The sequence below is a fragment of the Pelodiscus sinensis genome, chromosome 7, assembly GCF_052426305.1.
Source record: "Pelodiscus sinensis isolate ZL-2025 chromosome 7, ASM5242630v1, whole genome shotgun sequence".
NCBI lineage: Eukaryota > Metazoa > Chordata > Testudines > Trionychidae > Pelodiscus > Pelodiscus sinensis.
In genome coordinates, this window is record NC_143058.1 from 72,251,324 (window position 1) to 72,266,712 (window position 15,389).

The 15,389-nt window shown below is 40.0% G+C and overlaps 1 protein-coding gene across 3 annotated transcripts in view; it reads right to left on the reverse strand.

Moving 5' to 3' along the window:
* Positions 1-15,389, reverse strand: part of DNAH7 (dynein axonemal heavy chain 7) — a 239,243-nt gene that overhangs the window by 41,700 nt on the left and 182,154 nt on the right. For all 3 annotated transcript variants that reach the window (XM_075934215.2, XM_075934214.2, XM_025182029.3), the window contains 4 exons: positions 9,892-10,025; positions 8,343-8,678; positions 3,977-4,103; positions 1,925-2,119 (listed from right to left, as the gene is read on the reverse strand). In XM_075934215.2, the coding sequence (XP_075790330.2) occupies positions 1,925-2,119; positions 3,977-4,103; positions 8,343-8,678; positions 9,892-10,025 (792 nt within the window). The remainder of the gene's footprint in view (positions 1-1,924; positions 2,120-3,976; positions 4,104-8,342; positions 8,679-9,891; positions 10,026-15,389) is intronic.

Here is a 15,389-nt window from a genome sequence, read left to right on the forward strand (position 1 = left end):
GTGCCAAATTTTGGAAAAACATGCTCTTTTGACACATCCCTTATGCCTTATAGAATGGGGTTTACAGGGATGGCAAAAGAGCGCATCTGCTTTCCAAAAATTTTTTCAGAAAAGCAGACGTATTCCATGGATGGGACAGTATCCTGGAAAAGTGATGCAGTCTAGATGTAGCCTTTATGTCATATATGCTACTTTGGGTGACTTCTGTTGCTAACATTTCAGTACTACAGTGGAAAAGCCAGACAGGGCTGATGACCCATCAGCAAGGACAACAGACTGTGAAAAGACTTGGTCTTTTCATACCGCTATTGACTCCTGGATGGAGAGAGTCAGGTGATCTGGTCAGTTGATATTAACCGTCACCTTGATCTGTAGTACTTTCCAATGAAGGGTGGGAAATCAAACAAAGGATTCCTGCCTTAAGAAAATTCTATATAAGGCAGAGTAGGAAAACAATGATTGTTTTGAGTTTGTTTCACCTCTGCCTCCCTATCCACAGAGATATTTGAAAATACATAGAAACAAAAGGAGTTGAACTGTGGGAGAGTGGAAGAACTGCTAGACCCAGGCTAAAAAGATATCTGGCCTGTGAAGGACTCTACTTGAAACAATATCCAGGGTGAGGAATTATTTGTAGCCAATGTCTTTAGTGAATCTATCTTAGCTTGCATGCTTTTATTATTTTCATAGTAATGTGCTTCATTCTGTTTGCTACCTTTTTGAGCACTTAAAATACATCTTTTTTAGTTAATAAACTTATTTCTCATTTATAATATAACCTAGTCTATATAATTTCTCATGGGTGGCGGAAGCTGTGAATATCTTCCTCCACATTCAGTGTCTATATTCCCCAGCTGGGTGTGGTCCTGCTTGTGTGCTTTGCTGGAAGAGGTAGGTGAGCCTAGCACAGGAAGACAAGGCATGAGGGTCACTAACCTGGAGGGGACCCAGGCACACCCCAAGCACAGGAAGTGCTGATTCCTATTTCCTACCTGGGAAGAAGCCACATGAAAAAGGGGAAGAAGGATGTGACAGGGTGTGATGGATTGGAACCCCTGGGATGGCACCTGAAGATACTGCTGAGCCCACCTTTTCTGCCATTCTGAACTACCCTTGCAACGAAGGGTGAACTTTTTCATTTACATTCCTGTGCTGTGTGCAGCACAGGTGCTGCTCATAATCTGGGTCAATAAAAGGGGTGCAGAAATGGGCCATGTTCTTTAATTTTTCTCATTATACATACCTGATCAGATTAATCCAAGATTTACCAATTAAAAATCCAGTCAGATTTTTCCTAACTCTTCATAGTTTCCTATTATTGTTGAATCAGGCAGTTAATTCTTAATTTCCTAAATGATGAACATTTCCAATATTTAAAACACATATATTATCAACTCTTTCTAGATGGTTTCGCAAAGTTACTGTGCCATCTTTTTGATGACTGAATATTGGTGATAAGTTTTATCAATATAGCAGTAACATATAATAAAAATAAAACAATTTTGCCTAGTATAAACTAGTGCGACTTTGCTGGAAGTCGCTCATCCAAATTAGGCATTGATGCCAGTGGTTACATAAACTACAAGGTGGATGTAACATGCTCAAATGGCAAAGCAGTATAATTTCTACCAATAAGTAAACATGGTGAACAAGTAGATTCAATGTGCATTTTTTCTTAAGATTAGCAGACTTTCCCGACGCCTCTACTCATTTAAAAATATTTAAATTTGTTTAAAAATGCAATCTGGGAGTGCTGTATCCCTTCATACCATTTGCCCCAACATTTAGATTCAATTACTGAAACGGTTGCAAAGTTATATAATTTCCTTTTTTTCTCTGAATTAATATTTTTAATGTGATCAGTTACCCTATAAAGACATAAAATCAGTACTGAAACAAACTTCAGCTTTTTCTCTTAACATACCAAACTATCATACACTGATTTCCATCCATCCTTCAGTCGCATAAAATCTTTACGAATGTTTTTGAAGCCTGGCAAATCATCTAGTCGACAAATTTCATCCCACGCTTTCTGAGGAAGCCAGGTGCAGGGATTAGAGAAGGGATTGTCCAGTCCTATGCCACCAGTTAGTAAAAACTTCCACTCATTTGCATTAATCTGCAGTAAAAGAGAGGTAAAACAGCTTTAACAATGAAACCTAACGAGTGGACAAATACTCTATCACGCATGAAGTAGATAATGTATATGCTTTTCTGAATTTCTGCACTAAAAGTGGATAAAGCTTTCATAGTAATGATAGTGAAGGCACACCTCTAAAATTAAGTGTTTGATTTGTTTTAGTTAAAAAGTCTCAAGTCTAAGTCTGAAGATGCTTATATTTGAAATTAACTGAACCTGGTTAACAGCAGATGTGAACCAACCTTAAACCTTATCTTGACCAGTTCTTTCTTGAACTGACAAATGGATTACTAGCTGGATTTTTGATAAGCTACCTTTGAGATAACTTTGAAACTTTCTGGGAACCAAAAAGTATCAGCCCTATGTATGGAAACTAATGTGTTTCAGACTCTTTGGACCAAATTTCAAGTCTGAAAATGAAAATTAGGTATTTTGCTACAAATCTCATCCCTTCACCAACATTCTACCCAGTTCCACATTCCAGGACTATATCTTGTAAAGGCTAGAACCAGGCCATTTTGCAGAAGACTGTTTTAATCTGACAGGGGAATGTAGCCCTTTTAATTTATATCTCCTGAAGTCTCTGAAAGGAATTTTTAAAGGTTGTCTGTTTTAGTAGTTTTTCAACTTTCTGCTCAACAAAAACTGCCATCACTTCTCATCGTTCTAAAATCCAGTACATTTCACTTGACTGCTTTCATTATTTAAAACAGATTGCAGCAATATTCAACATGTCCTAGGTGCTTTCTGAATACACAAGGGGTACGTCTAGACTACCGCGTTTTGTTGACGGAAGTTTTGTCGACAGATACTGTCGACAAAACTTCCGTTGACAAAGAGCGTCCAGACACATTGAGTTCTGTCGACAAAGCAAGCTGCTTTGTTGACAGAACTCCGTAGTCTGGACGCAACGTTACAGGCAATAACACCTTCTGTCGACAGAGTTCTGTCGACAGAAGGTGTTATGCCTCGTAAAATGAGGTATACCAGCGTCGACAAAACTGCTAAGTTCTGTCGATGTTATGTCGACAGAACTCAGCGGTAGTGTAGACGCTGGTATAGTTTTGTCGACAAAAGTCCACTTTTGTCGACAAAACTAGGTAGTCTAGACATACCCAAGGAGACACAGGCTCTGTCCCCAAAGAATTTACATTGTAATATATTTTATTAATGATAAAGTAATACTATTATTACAGTTATGCAGGAAATATAAATTTAAAAGGCTACTTTTCCCTATCAGTTTTAAACAGTATTCTGCAAAATGACCTGGTGCAACTAACTAGACTTAAAAGATACAATTGTGTCAAAAAGCTTTGATTCTAAGAAATATATCTGTAATATCTATCAAGGTAAACATATTTGGCATCATAAATGAATAAAATAGGCACTTTTTCTCCTACGCTGTAATAATTAATGGGAATCGAAACTTCAGTTTTGAATTGTTCCTAAAAATTCATATTGCAAACTATTAAATTTAATCTATTCTAAATAAATAAAAGGCTTACCACTAATGCAAATATTGACAACAATCTAATAAAAAAGTCAGTAGATAAACAACAATGTTGCAAAATATTTACAATTCAATAGTTTTTATTTTATTTTGAATAAAGATTTGAAAAAGAGCTATCATATTTAAGTTTGGTAGATTGCTTTATATTTTATTCTGTTATTATTTTATTATTTTATTCTGTTTATTATTTACTTGCTCACTAACATATAACACCAAAACCACACCCAATTATGGCTTTTAAAGATACATGTTATATGTTCCTATTTTAGGAATTAGGGATGTTGTTTAAAATAGTACAAAATTGCAAATAACATTAAAGTACTGACCAAGTTTTCATGCTGCAGGAGATTTACATTTAGACAAAAAGAGAAAAGCAGCTTGTCCTTTTCAAAGAGTGAGCGGCAGATATTAACATAGAGTGAATAAGTAAAATGATCCCTGAGAATCTTCAGCCTGCAAGTGTCAGAGAGAGAACTTAAATTCATATCATTTTAAAACCCATATACTTCAGAAACCATATTACAACTCACTTAGATCTCTGTTAGTCTAATAAACTTTCTGGTCAATTACCCAAAACCAATCAAGGATCCTCATTAAATGTGTATACCAATTTGTGAGGAAAACAATGCAAAAACACTTCAACAGAAATATATTTTACTATTGACACATTTTTGGAGGTTGCCGGGGGGAGGGGGGAGCTGAATCTTCCTTTTGAAATAGATGAGGAATAATCTTTTATTTATATTAATAAAGTTTAAAAAAGACACAGAAAAAATAGACTATCTTCAGTGGTTACATAAAAGAATTTTCTAGTCTTACAGGCTACGTCTAGACTGGCATGATTTTCTGGAAATGCTTTTAACGGAAAACTTTTCTGTTAAAAGCATTTTCAGAAAAGCGCATCTAGATTGGCAGGATGCTTTTCCGCAAAACCACTTTTTGCAGAAAAGCATCCGTGGCCAATCTAGACGCGCTTTTCCGCAAAAAAGCCCCGATCACCATTTTCGCGATCGGGGCTTTTTTGCGGAAAACAAATCTCTGCTGTCTACACTGGCCCTTTTGCGCAAAAGTTTTTTGGAAAAAGACTTTTGCCTGAACGGGAGCAGCATAGTATTTCCGCAAAAGCACTGACAATCTTACATGAGATCGTCAGTGCTTTTGCGGAAATTCAAGCGGCCAGTGTAGACAGCTGGCAAGTTTTTCTGGAAAAGCGGCTGCTTTTTCGGAAAAAGTGGTCAGTCTAGACACAGCCACAGTGTATTACTCCTAGTAAAATATTGCAAGAAAACTGTGCCATATTACCAATTACTTCCTTTAAATATAGTAGCCAGAGAGCCATCTATTATCAGAACAATGAAAAAATCTCGAAGGGGATAAAAATGTAGTAGACTTTTGGAAGCTCAAATATCACATTTTCTCATCAGGGTAGAGGTTGGTTTCACCAGGTGGAACAAGCAGGATACAAGACAACTCTAAGACAACTTTGCCTTGTCAGGAGAACATCTTTTGGAGATGTGCCACCATGATCTCTGCCTGCTGATCAGGAGGAAATGGAAACTCTATCGGTGTTGACTGGGTAATGGAGGGACAAGGATAGTATCAAGATTAGATGAGAAGCATGTGGAGAGCTGCTGTTCTTCCTGCATCTTTGGTGTCCATCTTTTTTTTGCTCTCTTCCATTCACATAGCAAAGAAGTGTCCATATTAATCAAAGCCTACAAATGTACCTATAAATCCTAACTTACTTAAATATCAGATATTAATTTCCTGGCAGTGAATCATTCAGCAGCAGTTCAACTCACACTAATTCTATGCATTAAGCTTTGAAGCAGAAACAGTGCCAAAGGGCAAAATGTGAAATTGTAATTAAAAGTTATCTTGTGTACATCAGAAAAGGATTAGAACAATATTAATCTTATCACAGAGCACCAGCAAAAGAGTCAACAAAGTTACAGAGGTGAAGATGAGGCGCTTGCGGGGTGCTGAATGAAGATCTGTTAGAGGCAAAGGGAGACAAGCCCCTGTTCCCTGAGTGAATTCTAGAGTGTGTATCTGTTTACTGGTTTGCTTTCAGTTTTCAAAATCTGGGATAATTCAATGTAATGTGACAGAAGCAGACTGCTGATCAAAAGTGAACCTGGATTAGAGGGCAGGCTTCCATAATCAGTAGGTCTATGAATGAGTGCGCTTTTGGGTTTTTTTGGTTTTTCTTACCTTCCTGACAAGAGCTCGGGAAGGAAGGCTCTGATGCACTATAGATGTAGAAATGATAGTGACCAGAAGAATGGAAGTGACAATGAAGATAAGTGCATGTGGAAGATGCAGGATATATATTGCTCTGGAGAGGATACCTGACAGGTGCTTCATGTGTATGAATTGCTGCCTGGTAGACCTGATGGAAGAGAAGATCCCAGGTTTGGAGATGAAGATAGAAACTACTACTGGGTTTCAAAAAGGGATTGGAAGAGATGATGGAGGAAAGGCGAGAGGAAGATGAAGACATGCAGATGCATGATGGCCCAGAGAACTATGAGGGCAGACTGCTGGATGAAGAATGTAGGCTCTGAATTGAATATCAATAGAAACCTCTTTCATAATATTAATGAAATAAATACTAATGGGAATTTGTGTCATTATGAGGAATTTAAATTTCTCAGATATTTATTTGAGGACAGGTGCTACTAATAATGATAGGGACCAGGATTTCTTCAGCAAAAGTCACCAAACCAACAAGAGATTATGCCATTTTAGGTTAAGTACTAGTAAATAATGAGGACCCCCTAGAAAAACTAATTAAAAACGACAACCTTCTCTCCTCGTTGGCTCCTAACAGTGGGATAACACAATGGCAGAGTCCCTTCCCTACTGGGATGACAGAGGATCAGCCAGGCCAAATCAAAGTGAGTGACATCATGACCTAGTACACAAAATCACAATGCTACTAAATATGGCCCAGTTTGCTTGCTGCTTCTTCCCCTCCCCAACACGCACACATCTGTAGTCCTTCCAAACTACATGGTTATACTCAATACACCTTTACTTTCTAAGCAATCCAGATTGCTGTGTATGAGTGACACATCCTCTTCATTATTTATTACTCCCCCAAACTTTGTGTCATCTGCAAACTTTATCAGTGATGATTTTATGGATTTTCCCATGTCATTGATTAAAAAATATGAAATCAAGGGCCTCACTAGAGACCCGGGCACTAGATAATGATTTCCTATTTGCAATTACATTTCGAGGACTATGAGTAAGGCATATTTTTGTCCATTTTATTTGTGTTGTTGATTTTATATTGTACTAGTTTTTAATCAAAATGTTATATAATATCAAAGTAAACTTTATAGAAATCTAACGTTATATCAATTCTTGTATGTATGTATTCTTTTCCCCACACCCAACAAATAAGGTAGTTTGACAGAATTTATTTTCCATAACCCCATGTTGATTGGCATCAGTTATATTACCTTTCTTTAATTCTTTATTCACCAAGTCCCATATCAGCTAAATGAACTAGACAACTTTTTATAGAAACACATTAGCAGATACCTTTCCACCTTTCATGAATCTTTAGATTCTAACAAACAAAGCTCTCTACTCCCTTCTCTTCAATATGTAGTCACAGTTGATTCCATCCACTAGCCACATTTTTACATCCACTGACTAGTGACTACACTTAATCTTCTTTTCTAGCTTTTAAACATTTCTGTACCTTTCCAGAGCTACTGCTGGGGCAGCTGCAACTTCACTTGCTGCGAGGAGTATATTTTGGCTTCAGCTGAGATACTAGCTCAATGTGTGGATTGCACTGGTGTGGTGCTCTGAAAACACTTGTGAAGTTCACTACTTGTGACTTCAGGCATGTAGCTGAGACCAGTAAACCTGTTATCATCAGTTAGACATTGCCAAAAATTTGCAGGGCACTTTACAGACATTTATTGGTTTGGTCCAAAAAATGGGTAAAAATCTTTTAAAAACAAACACACAAACAAGCAAATAAACAAACAAAAAACACAAGACACACACAGTTGGTAAAAGGGATACAACATGAGAGCAAAGTGAATGGCCAATTACTATGCGTCTTGCACATATATTTTTAGTTCCACATAGGACTAGAAACAGTAATAACTAACGGTATGTCTACACTTGCCCCCTATTTCGAACTAGGGAGGCAAATGAAGCATACCGAAGTTGCTAATGAAGCACGGGATTTAAATATCACGCACTTGATTAACATATTCGCAGCCTGTCGCCATTTTAAAAAGCCAGTAGCCCGAATTAACTTGCCGCATGTAGACGCGGTAGTCCGATCCAAAACGCTTCCCTCGAATTAACTGTTCCTCCTCATTGCACTTTGGTATGGTTCATTTGCCTCCCTAGTTCGAACTAGGGAGCAAGTGTAGACATACCCTAAGATAGGAAATACTATAGAAAACAGCAGTTAATAGCATATTGTACTTTCTTTATACTTGTAAACAAGTGGTCCTGAAGGAAAATGTATTAGAATATATGGACCCCTTTGCTTGTTTCAAGAGTACAAAACAGTAATCCAATTATTAATTGTTAATTAGTAATTATTAATACAATCTACTTTAGCAACATGCTCTGTAACACCTTCTGGAGTATCAATGAAAGCCAATGAACGTACTTTTTTCTTATTAAGTGACAATGGAGAATTAACTTTCTTACCTTATTTGTAATTCTTCTGATTTCTCTGAATTATCTATAGACATGACAAAAAGGTTAATAAACCACGTAAGAGAATATTGGTACATTGGCTCAATGTTGGCTAGATCAGCAATTGAGAAAAACAAGATTGACGAATGAATAGCAATAGGACGGTAACCCATTCGAGTAGAATCAATCTTCTTTTCGGTATCTTCAGCTATAGCTTGCTTCTCAGAAATCTCATTAGCCAGGGCTTTGGAAGAAGACAGTATCTTAATGGCAGTTTCATCCTCTAAAATATTTCCTTCTGAAGCAGAAAGAACTTCTAAAATCTTGTCTTCTATTTCTTTTAGTTGCCTAAAAGAAAATGTAAAAGTTTCATATTTGCAAATTTGTAGGTGTGCTCCACTAAAGTGTACAATATGTACAACACATGCACTGCATCTTCAAGATATGTAACCTCAGGATTAAAGCAGGGGTATGGCATAAGCCCACCCACTTAGCATCCACACCCACTTTGCATCCACACCCACTTTCTTAGCCCTAGCTATGCTCACACCTCAGTGTTTGCACCACTCCACTCATCCACCCAGCCCCACTACCACAAAGCAGGATCAGAGTGTGGACGTCTGCAAGTCCCACTCTCTGGCAGGAGCTTCAGACAGAGCAGAGCAAGCCCCTGACCTGGTGCTAACACCAGGTGGGCAAAAGCAGGGCAAGCCCCTGTACCACAACCTTGCTACCTGGAAGGGACGTTGGGCATGCAGATCATGGCAAATCCCTGACCCAAATCCCAGAAGGAGTGTGGGCATGCCCCCATTCCACTCCCTGGATGGAACACTGGGCCGGTAGAGTGGGTCAGGCTTCCATGGCCCATTCCTCAGCTGGAGCACCAGGCAAAATAGGTGGGGTGGGGGTGCACATTTTATGGGGCTCTCCGATTTTGTAGGGGCCTCTAGCCATAGAGTTTATCCCTCACCTCTTTGCAAGACCAGCTGGCATGGTGGGGTGGGGGGAGAGAGCTCCAATCACTGCTATCCCTGATCATTGCGTACACACTCGAAGTCAGGGCCTACCATTTTCCCCGCCCTAGCTACATCTCTGGATTAAAAACCTATTTTTTACTTACAAATATTTTTTTCTTACAAATTAAGCTATTTTCTAAACACCTATGGCCAAATTCAGGCCTTATGCTGACCATACAGGGCTGGCGGCTTCTTCTTAGAAAGTAAAATGACTTCAGTGGAATGAAGTGTTCAGCAGGTATAGTAGAGCCAGCCATCCTCCAACTTGGCACACTTTATGCTCTGTCCTCATGTGGAAAAGAGTCCTGTGCAAAACCACCAAGCACAACTGGACAAGGCCTGACCAAATGAGGCAAATAGTGAAGACTAATTTCTAAAAACTTCAGGTAGGAGAACAGGTAGCAACCTTTGCACCCAGCTCGTGGTCTCCTCAAAACCTGTTAAGACTTCTCCAAAACCAAAAGTCACCAAGGGGACATTTAAAAATGGTATTGAAGGTCAAGTGCTTATAGACTAGTCCCTAGCCAAATAAATTATTCTGATACCTTTTATTCTCTGCTCCTTGCAAAATTAAGGCTTGTTTTTCTTCTTCAAGGTCTGGTCTCTCTCTTGCTACCACAATTCCAAGAAGCTGATCTTGCATTCCTTCTGGAGTTATCATGAAGTTCAATAAGGTTACCTGTAGATGAGGTATGTTATAAAACACAACTTAATTAGGAACTATGATGGACAGGCGGCGTGCTGGCCAGCATTTGGTGACTAATGGTCAAACTCAGGTAGCTAGGGGGTGTTGGCAGGGAGCCAAGAGAATATTGACATTTGAATTGGAAGATATACCTGCCACACTGTTTTGTTTGTGTGAGTTTTTAAGATGGACTTTGGAGGAACAAGATGTATTGAACCAAGCAGAATTACCATGACTACAAGGAATACTAGGCATGGAAATGGACTAGAACCTTGAAGCATGAATTTTAAGTAGACAGGAAAATGTCTATATAGTCACAATTAGTTTATTTTCTTTGTTTTGCTGTTTGGTTAAAATTCTATATGCTAAGCCCATGTGCCGTCCCCTTCCCCCATACACTGTATTTTTATGCTGGGAGATACAATTTCTCTGTGTTTAAATTTTCTCTTTTCTCAGTTGCTCTCTAACACCTAGCACCTAAGTACGCTTTACCACGTATATCTTTTCGTTTTGTTAATAAAATCACCTTTTTTAAGGCTATGGTTTAATTCTTGTGTCCTGGAAGATTAACAGGAGGTCTGCATATACATGCCTAAGACTGAGAGGTCAGCTATCAGATTGCAGTTTATTTTCTTTTTTTTTTTTTCAAGCTGTCTTGTGAGGTACCCCTATGGAAGAAGTTCAAGTGCTTTCTTCCTGGGTCTAAGAAGAAGGGGTTTTCACTTGACAGTTGCAGCGTATCTCTCAAGGCCAAGGAATCTGTGACCTTGGGGACTTTTTTAAGCAGAAGTCAATAGAGGGAAGGAACTAGTAAGGTCTCTTGCGGGCCCCCAACTTCAGCATTCAGCATGGGGAACAGTCTTGACAGGAACAGATCAAATTAAAATATTGCTCTCTTCCATGCCCAAGAAGTCTGCAAAAGACTAGGTAAGAACCTAAAATAGATGATTATGAGGGCAGAAAAACTGAGGCTAAGGACTCTACAATCCTCATGCCCCATAGCAAATGTAGGTAGACAAAAAACATTGGCATGCAGTCTGGTCTTAGAACTGCCACTCCGAAAAAAACTCTCCAGAATAATAACTTTCAAAGTAAAAAATGCTAATTATACATAAAGTTAAAAAGTGCTGTTCAACTCAAATCATTTACAATATAGCTGGGATGAGAAATTTAATGCTGTCTTAGAAGAACACACTGCTAGTTTTCTGCCCCGAAGGCCCCAGGCAACACCATATAATTTTTCTGGTGTATTTATATTCTGCTGAAACAAGAAGCAACTTCAGAGCACTTCCTTTTTGGACTTGTATCTTCTATGTGCAGATTTACAAAGACCATAGTCCTTTCATGAAAGGGATGCATGTCTATACTTCTCTGGATGACCTTTGCATCAGATCCTCTTTTGTAAGTTAGTGCTAGGCAAGGTCTAGTGGCCAAGTCCAAAGGAAGAACCAATTACAGCTGTCACAGAACTCCAGCATTGATGGCAGAGGGTGGGGGAGAACCAAAGACAGGAATCAGGGCTGAGCCTTAGTGATGTGGGGAGAGGGGCAGGCAGAAGGCTGTGGGTATCAGGGGGTGAGAGAGTGAGGGCTGAGGAGTAAGGAGGGGCTCAGGGTAGGGGGTTCCATCTGGTGGGGCTTTCTCTTCTCCTCTGCCAATGTGGCCTTTTGTCCCCCACCCCATAGGCCCTTGCAGCTAGCAGGGGCCTTCTCTCTTTTCCCGCAATCCCCTCAGCTGGCAGCAGGAGCCTTCTGTTTCTCCCGCCTGCCCCCCGTCAGGGGCTGTCTGTCTCCCCCAAGCTTTCTCAGCCATGAGGGGCTTTCTGTCTCTCCTCAGAACCCTGTAGCCTGATCTAAGATTGTTAAATTCTAATTACCCACCTTTAGGAGTAACAGGCTCTCTGTCCCAGGATCAGGCCTAGTATTCAATTATACTATGATTGGGAACCCTGTTGTGCACAGTTGCAACACTCACAATATAGAAACTCTTGTATATTTACAATATTTACAGTATATTAATAAGGTTAGCGCAGTCACAAACACCTCAATTTCATAAGACAGGGAATGTACATTCATATTTCCTTACCATATACTTACATCATTCGTTCTAGAACAACCTTAGGTGTTAGCCCATCATCTTGCTCATTACCTTCACCTTCCCCATTATCACCAGTGGCCATCATTCTGGCCCTTCCAAGGACTACATCTTTTCTTCCCTATCCCGCCGGGCTGGGGTCCCACTTTTATACCAAGTGACACTGATGATAACAAGTTTGGTGCATATTCTATAGGGGGTGTTTCTAAAGCTGAAGTGATCTTTTCCTATTGGTCAATATATCATTACTCTTAACTTATTATCATATATGTCAATTCGTTGCCATGGGCATTTGTGGTTATCTATCGCAACCTGTGTCCTGAATAGTCCCAATTATCTGGGACTTATATTTAATAATACATCTGCTGAGTCTAAGGGTATTGTTCCCGACATCCTGTGTGGGTGAAAGGTCCAGGCTTAAGTTCCCCTTTTTCAGGACTGGGAAACCATTAATAAGTTATGGCCAGTATCTGGGTGAGACTGTGTCCCAACCATGGAAGTCTGCAAACCTCAGCTCCTGCTGATCTTGCAAACAGCCTGTTGCAGCATGGACAAAAGATAAAATATAACCCCATATTACTTGACCTTGACTGTGAGCTTATGTATGTCCTCTCATTCAAGTGCAAGCCTGTCCTTTAATTGATTGTAATGCAGACATGGCACTCATTGGAAAGTGCATTCAGAGGCTGTACCATCTTGTTATACTCTAGCGCAGGAGCCACTGCACTACAGGGGAACCCGACTCACCAGGCAGCTTAGGAGTCTAGGGCTGGGCTGTACTGCACCCAGGTGGGTTAATGACAAAGCCCTCTCCCAAGGAGTTGAGTGCTGCTGTGTTAGTATTAGCAGCCTTCACAAACTTGGGCAGACGTAAGGCCTAGAGTGTATTACACCTGAAGCCAGACATCAGTCAAGCTAACACAAAGGGCCTATGGGAATGCTGGGGGCAGCTTTTAGAAGATTTATTGCATTCGAGTTTTTAACTATTACCAAATTAATCTAAATTAACACAAACATATTATTAGCATGATAGGAAAGTAACTTGGTAGACTACAGCCCCCCCAGCACTGCAGCCAAGCACTGGGGGGAGGGATTTGGAACAGGGGGCTATTTACCCGGTCTGATAGCAGGCAAAATGGCAGAGCCCCAGACCTGCTGGCCACTATCTTGATGGTGTGGCTGCTGCCAGTAGTTTCTCTGCGGCACAGATGTCTCCTGTGGGCTCATTGACCCAGTGGCCACTCTCAGTATCACGTCCCTCCTCTCTGTGCCCCACCCTTTCCATGTTTTGGAAAACAGTCCCATTCCTGCCACTTTCTGTTTTCTTGACACAACCAAACCCTGACTTGCTTTAAGTTAGGATAAAAGGAAGCTGCATACAAATTTGGTGGTCCTAGCTTTTACCATTTAGGAGGAGTTCTTGAACAGACTCACAGGCAGACACACAAATCTCTAAAATATTTATATGTAACTGGAAATATATATATACTCCCAATCAGAATGTGAAATAAACCTCCTCAGGTCTTTGGGAGACATGGGTTTCAGTAGTGTTAGTTTGTTTAAATTTTTGAGAAAGGAGACACAAAAATAGTTCTATTGACTATTTGTCTTGGATTATCCCAGGTCCAGTTCTTTTCAGATGGATGACTTCCAGAGGAGGGCCTACCCAGAAGCTCCCTTTAAAGAAAGGAGATCTCTTCACATTCGTGAACACAGCTAAGTGGAATTTCTAAACTGAATAATATGTGATCAAGTTGTATGTGTGTGGGGGAGAGAAGGTATCTTGTGAACCCTGAGAAATGTTATGAATATCAGAAGGGTATATTGAACAATGCGCCAGGCAAAAATGGACTTTATGGACAAATTGTCAAGGTGTTTACACAGGGAATCTCCAGCAAGAGGTGAATGCAAATTCACCACTTCCAGCTATGCAAAAAGCTAACCTTTTCAAGAATACCTTGAAGAGAGAACCTGTTCTCTGACTCTCACAATCAAAAGCCCAAGCTGTATGAAGGAAAGACTAATCCATTCATGGGCTTTCTTCTTTGGAATCTCACCTAGTTATGAGCTTATAACCACAAAACTGGGCTTATAACCACAAAAAACAAAAAAAACAGTTGTGGGTTTTGAAGGACAGTACCTACCAGAAATGAAGGTTGGAGTTGAGGTGACCTCTGATAAAGTTTTAGCATGTGTACAGGTCATTTTATAGTTTTTAATATTGTTTTTTTCTGCAATGCTTTCACCTTAAGAATAAACATGCTTGTGTGTGGTAACTCACAGCAGCTGGAAATCATGTTATTCATAATCTTCAAGGAGAAAGCAAAGTGAAGATGGCTTGGGAGTCTGTCTTGCGGGACTATACCAAAGTGAGGGCTAGAATCTGCAGCCTGGAAAACCCTAGTGAGGAGGAAGAGAGATGTGGGTCTCTTTTCAAGAGAGGTGACAGCTGAGGATATGGGAGCTAGAGTGGGTGCCCTTGATGAACCACAAGGAGCAGTTACCATCAACTGAGACAGCTGACTCCCAGAGAATGGCCTACCTTGAAGTCCCCTTCCAAGAAAAGAAGTCTTTTCAGATTTATAAAACCCAAAGAAAAGAATTCAAGATAATTGGATAATTTTGTGGAGGAGTCCAACCTAACTTCCATGAATTTATCTAGCTCTTTTTTGAACCCCATTAAAGTCCTAGTCCACACAACATCCTCTGGCAAGGAGTTCCACAGGTTGACTGTGCACTGCGTGAAGAAAAACTTCCTTTTGTTTATTTTAAACCTGCTACCTATCATTTGGAGACCCCTGGTTCTTATGGGAACAAGTAAATAACTTTTCCTTATTCACTTTTCCCACACCAGTCATGATTTTAAAGACCTCCATCAAATTCCCCCCTTCGTCTCCTCTTTACTAAGCTGAAAAGTCCTAGGCTGTGTCTAGACTGGCAAGTTTTTCCGGAAAATCGGCCGCTTTTCTGGAAAAACTTGCCAGATGTCTACACTGGCCGCTTGAATTTCCGCAAAAGCACTGACGATCTCATGTAAGATCGTCAGTGCTTTTCCGGAAATACTATGCTGCTCCCGTTCAGGCAAAAGTCTTTTTCCGAAAGACTTTTGCGCAAAAGGGCTAGTGTAGACAGCACAGTACTATTTTCCGCAAAAAAGCCCTGATCACAAAAATGGCAATCGGGGCTTTTTTGCGGAAAAGCGCGTCTAGATTGGCCACGGATGCTTTTCCGCAAAAAGTGGTTTTGCGGAAAAGCATCCTGCCA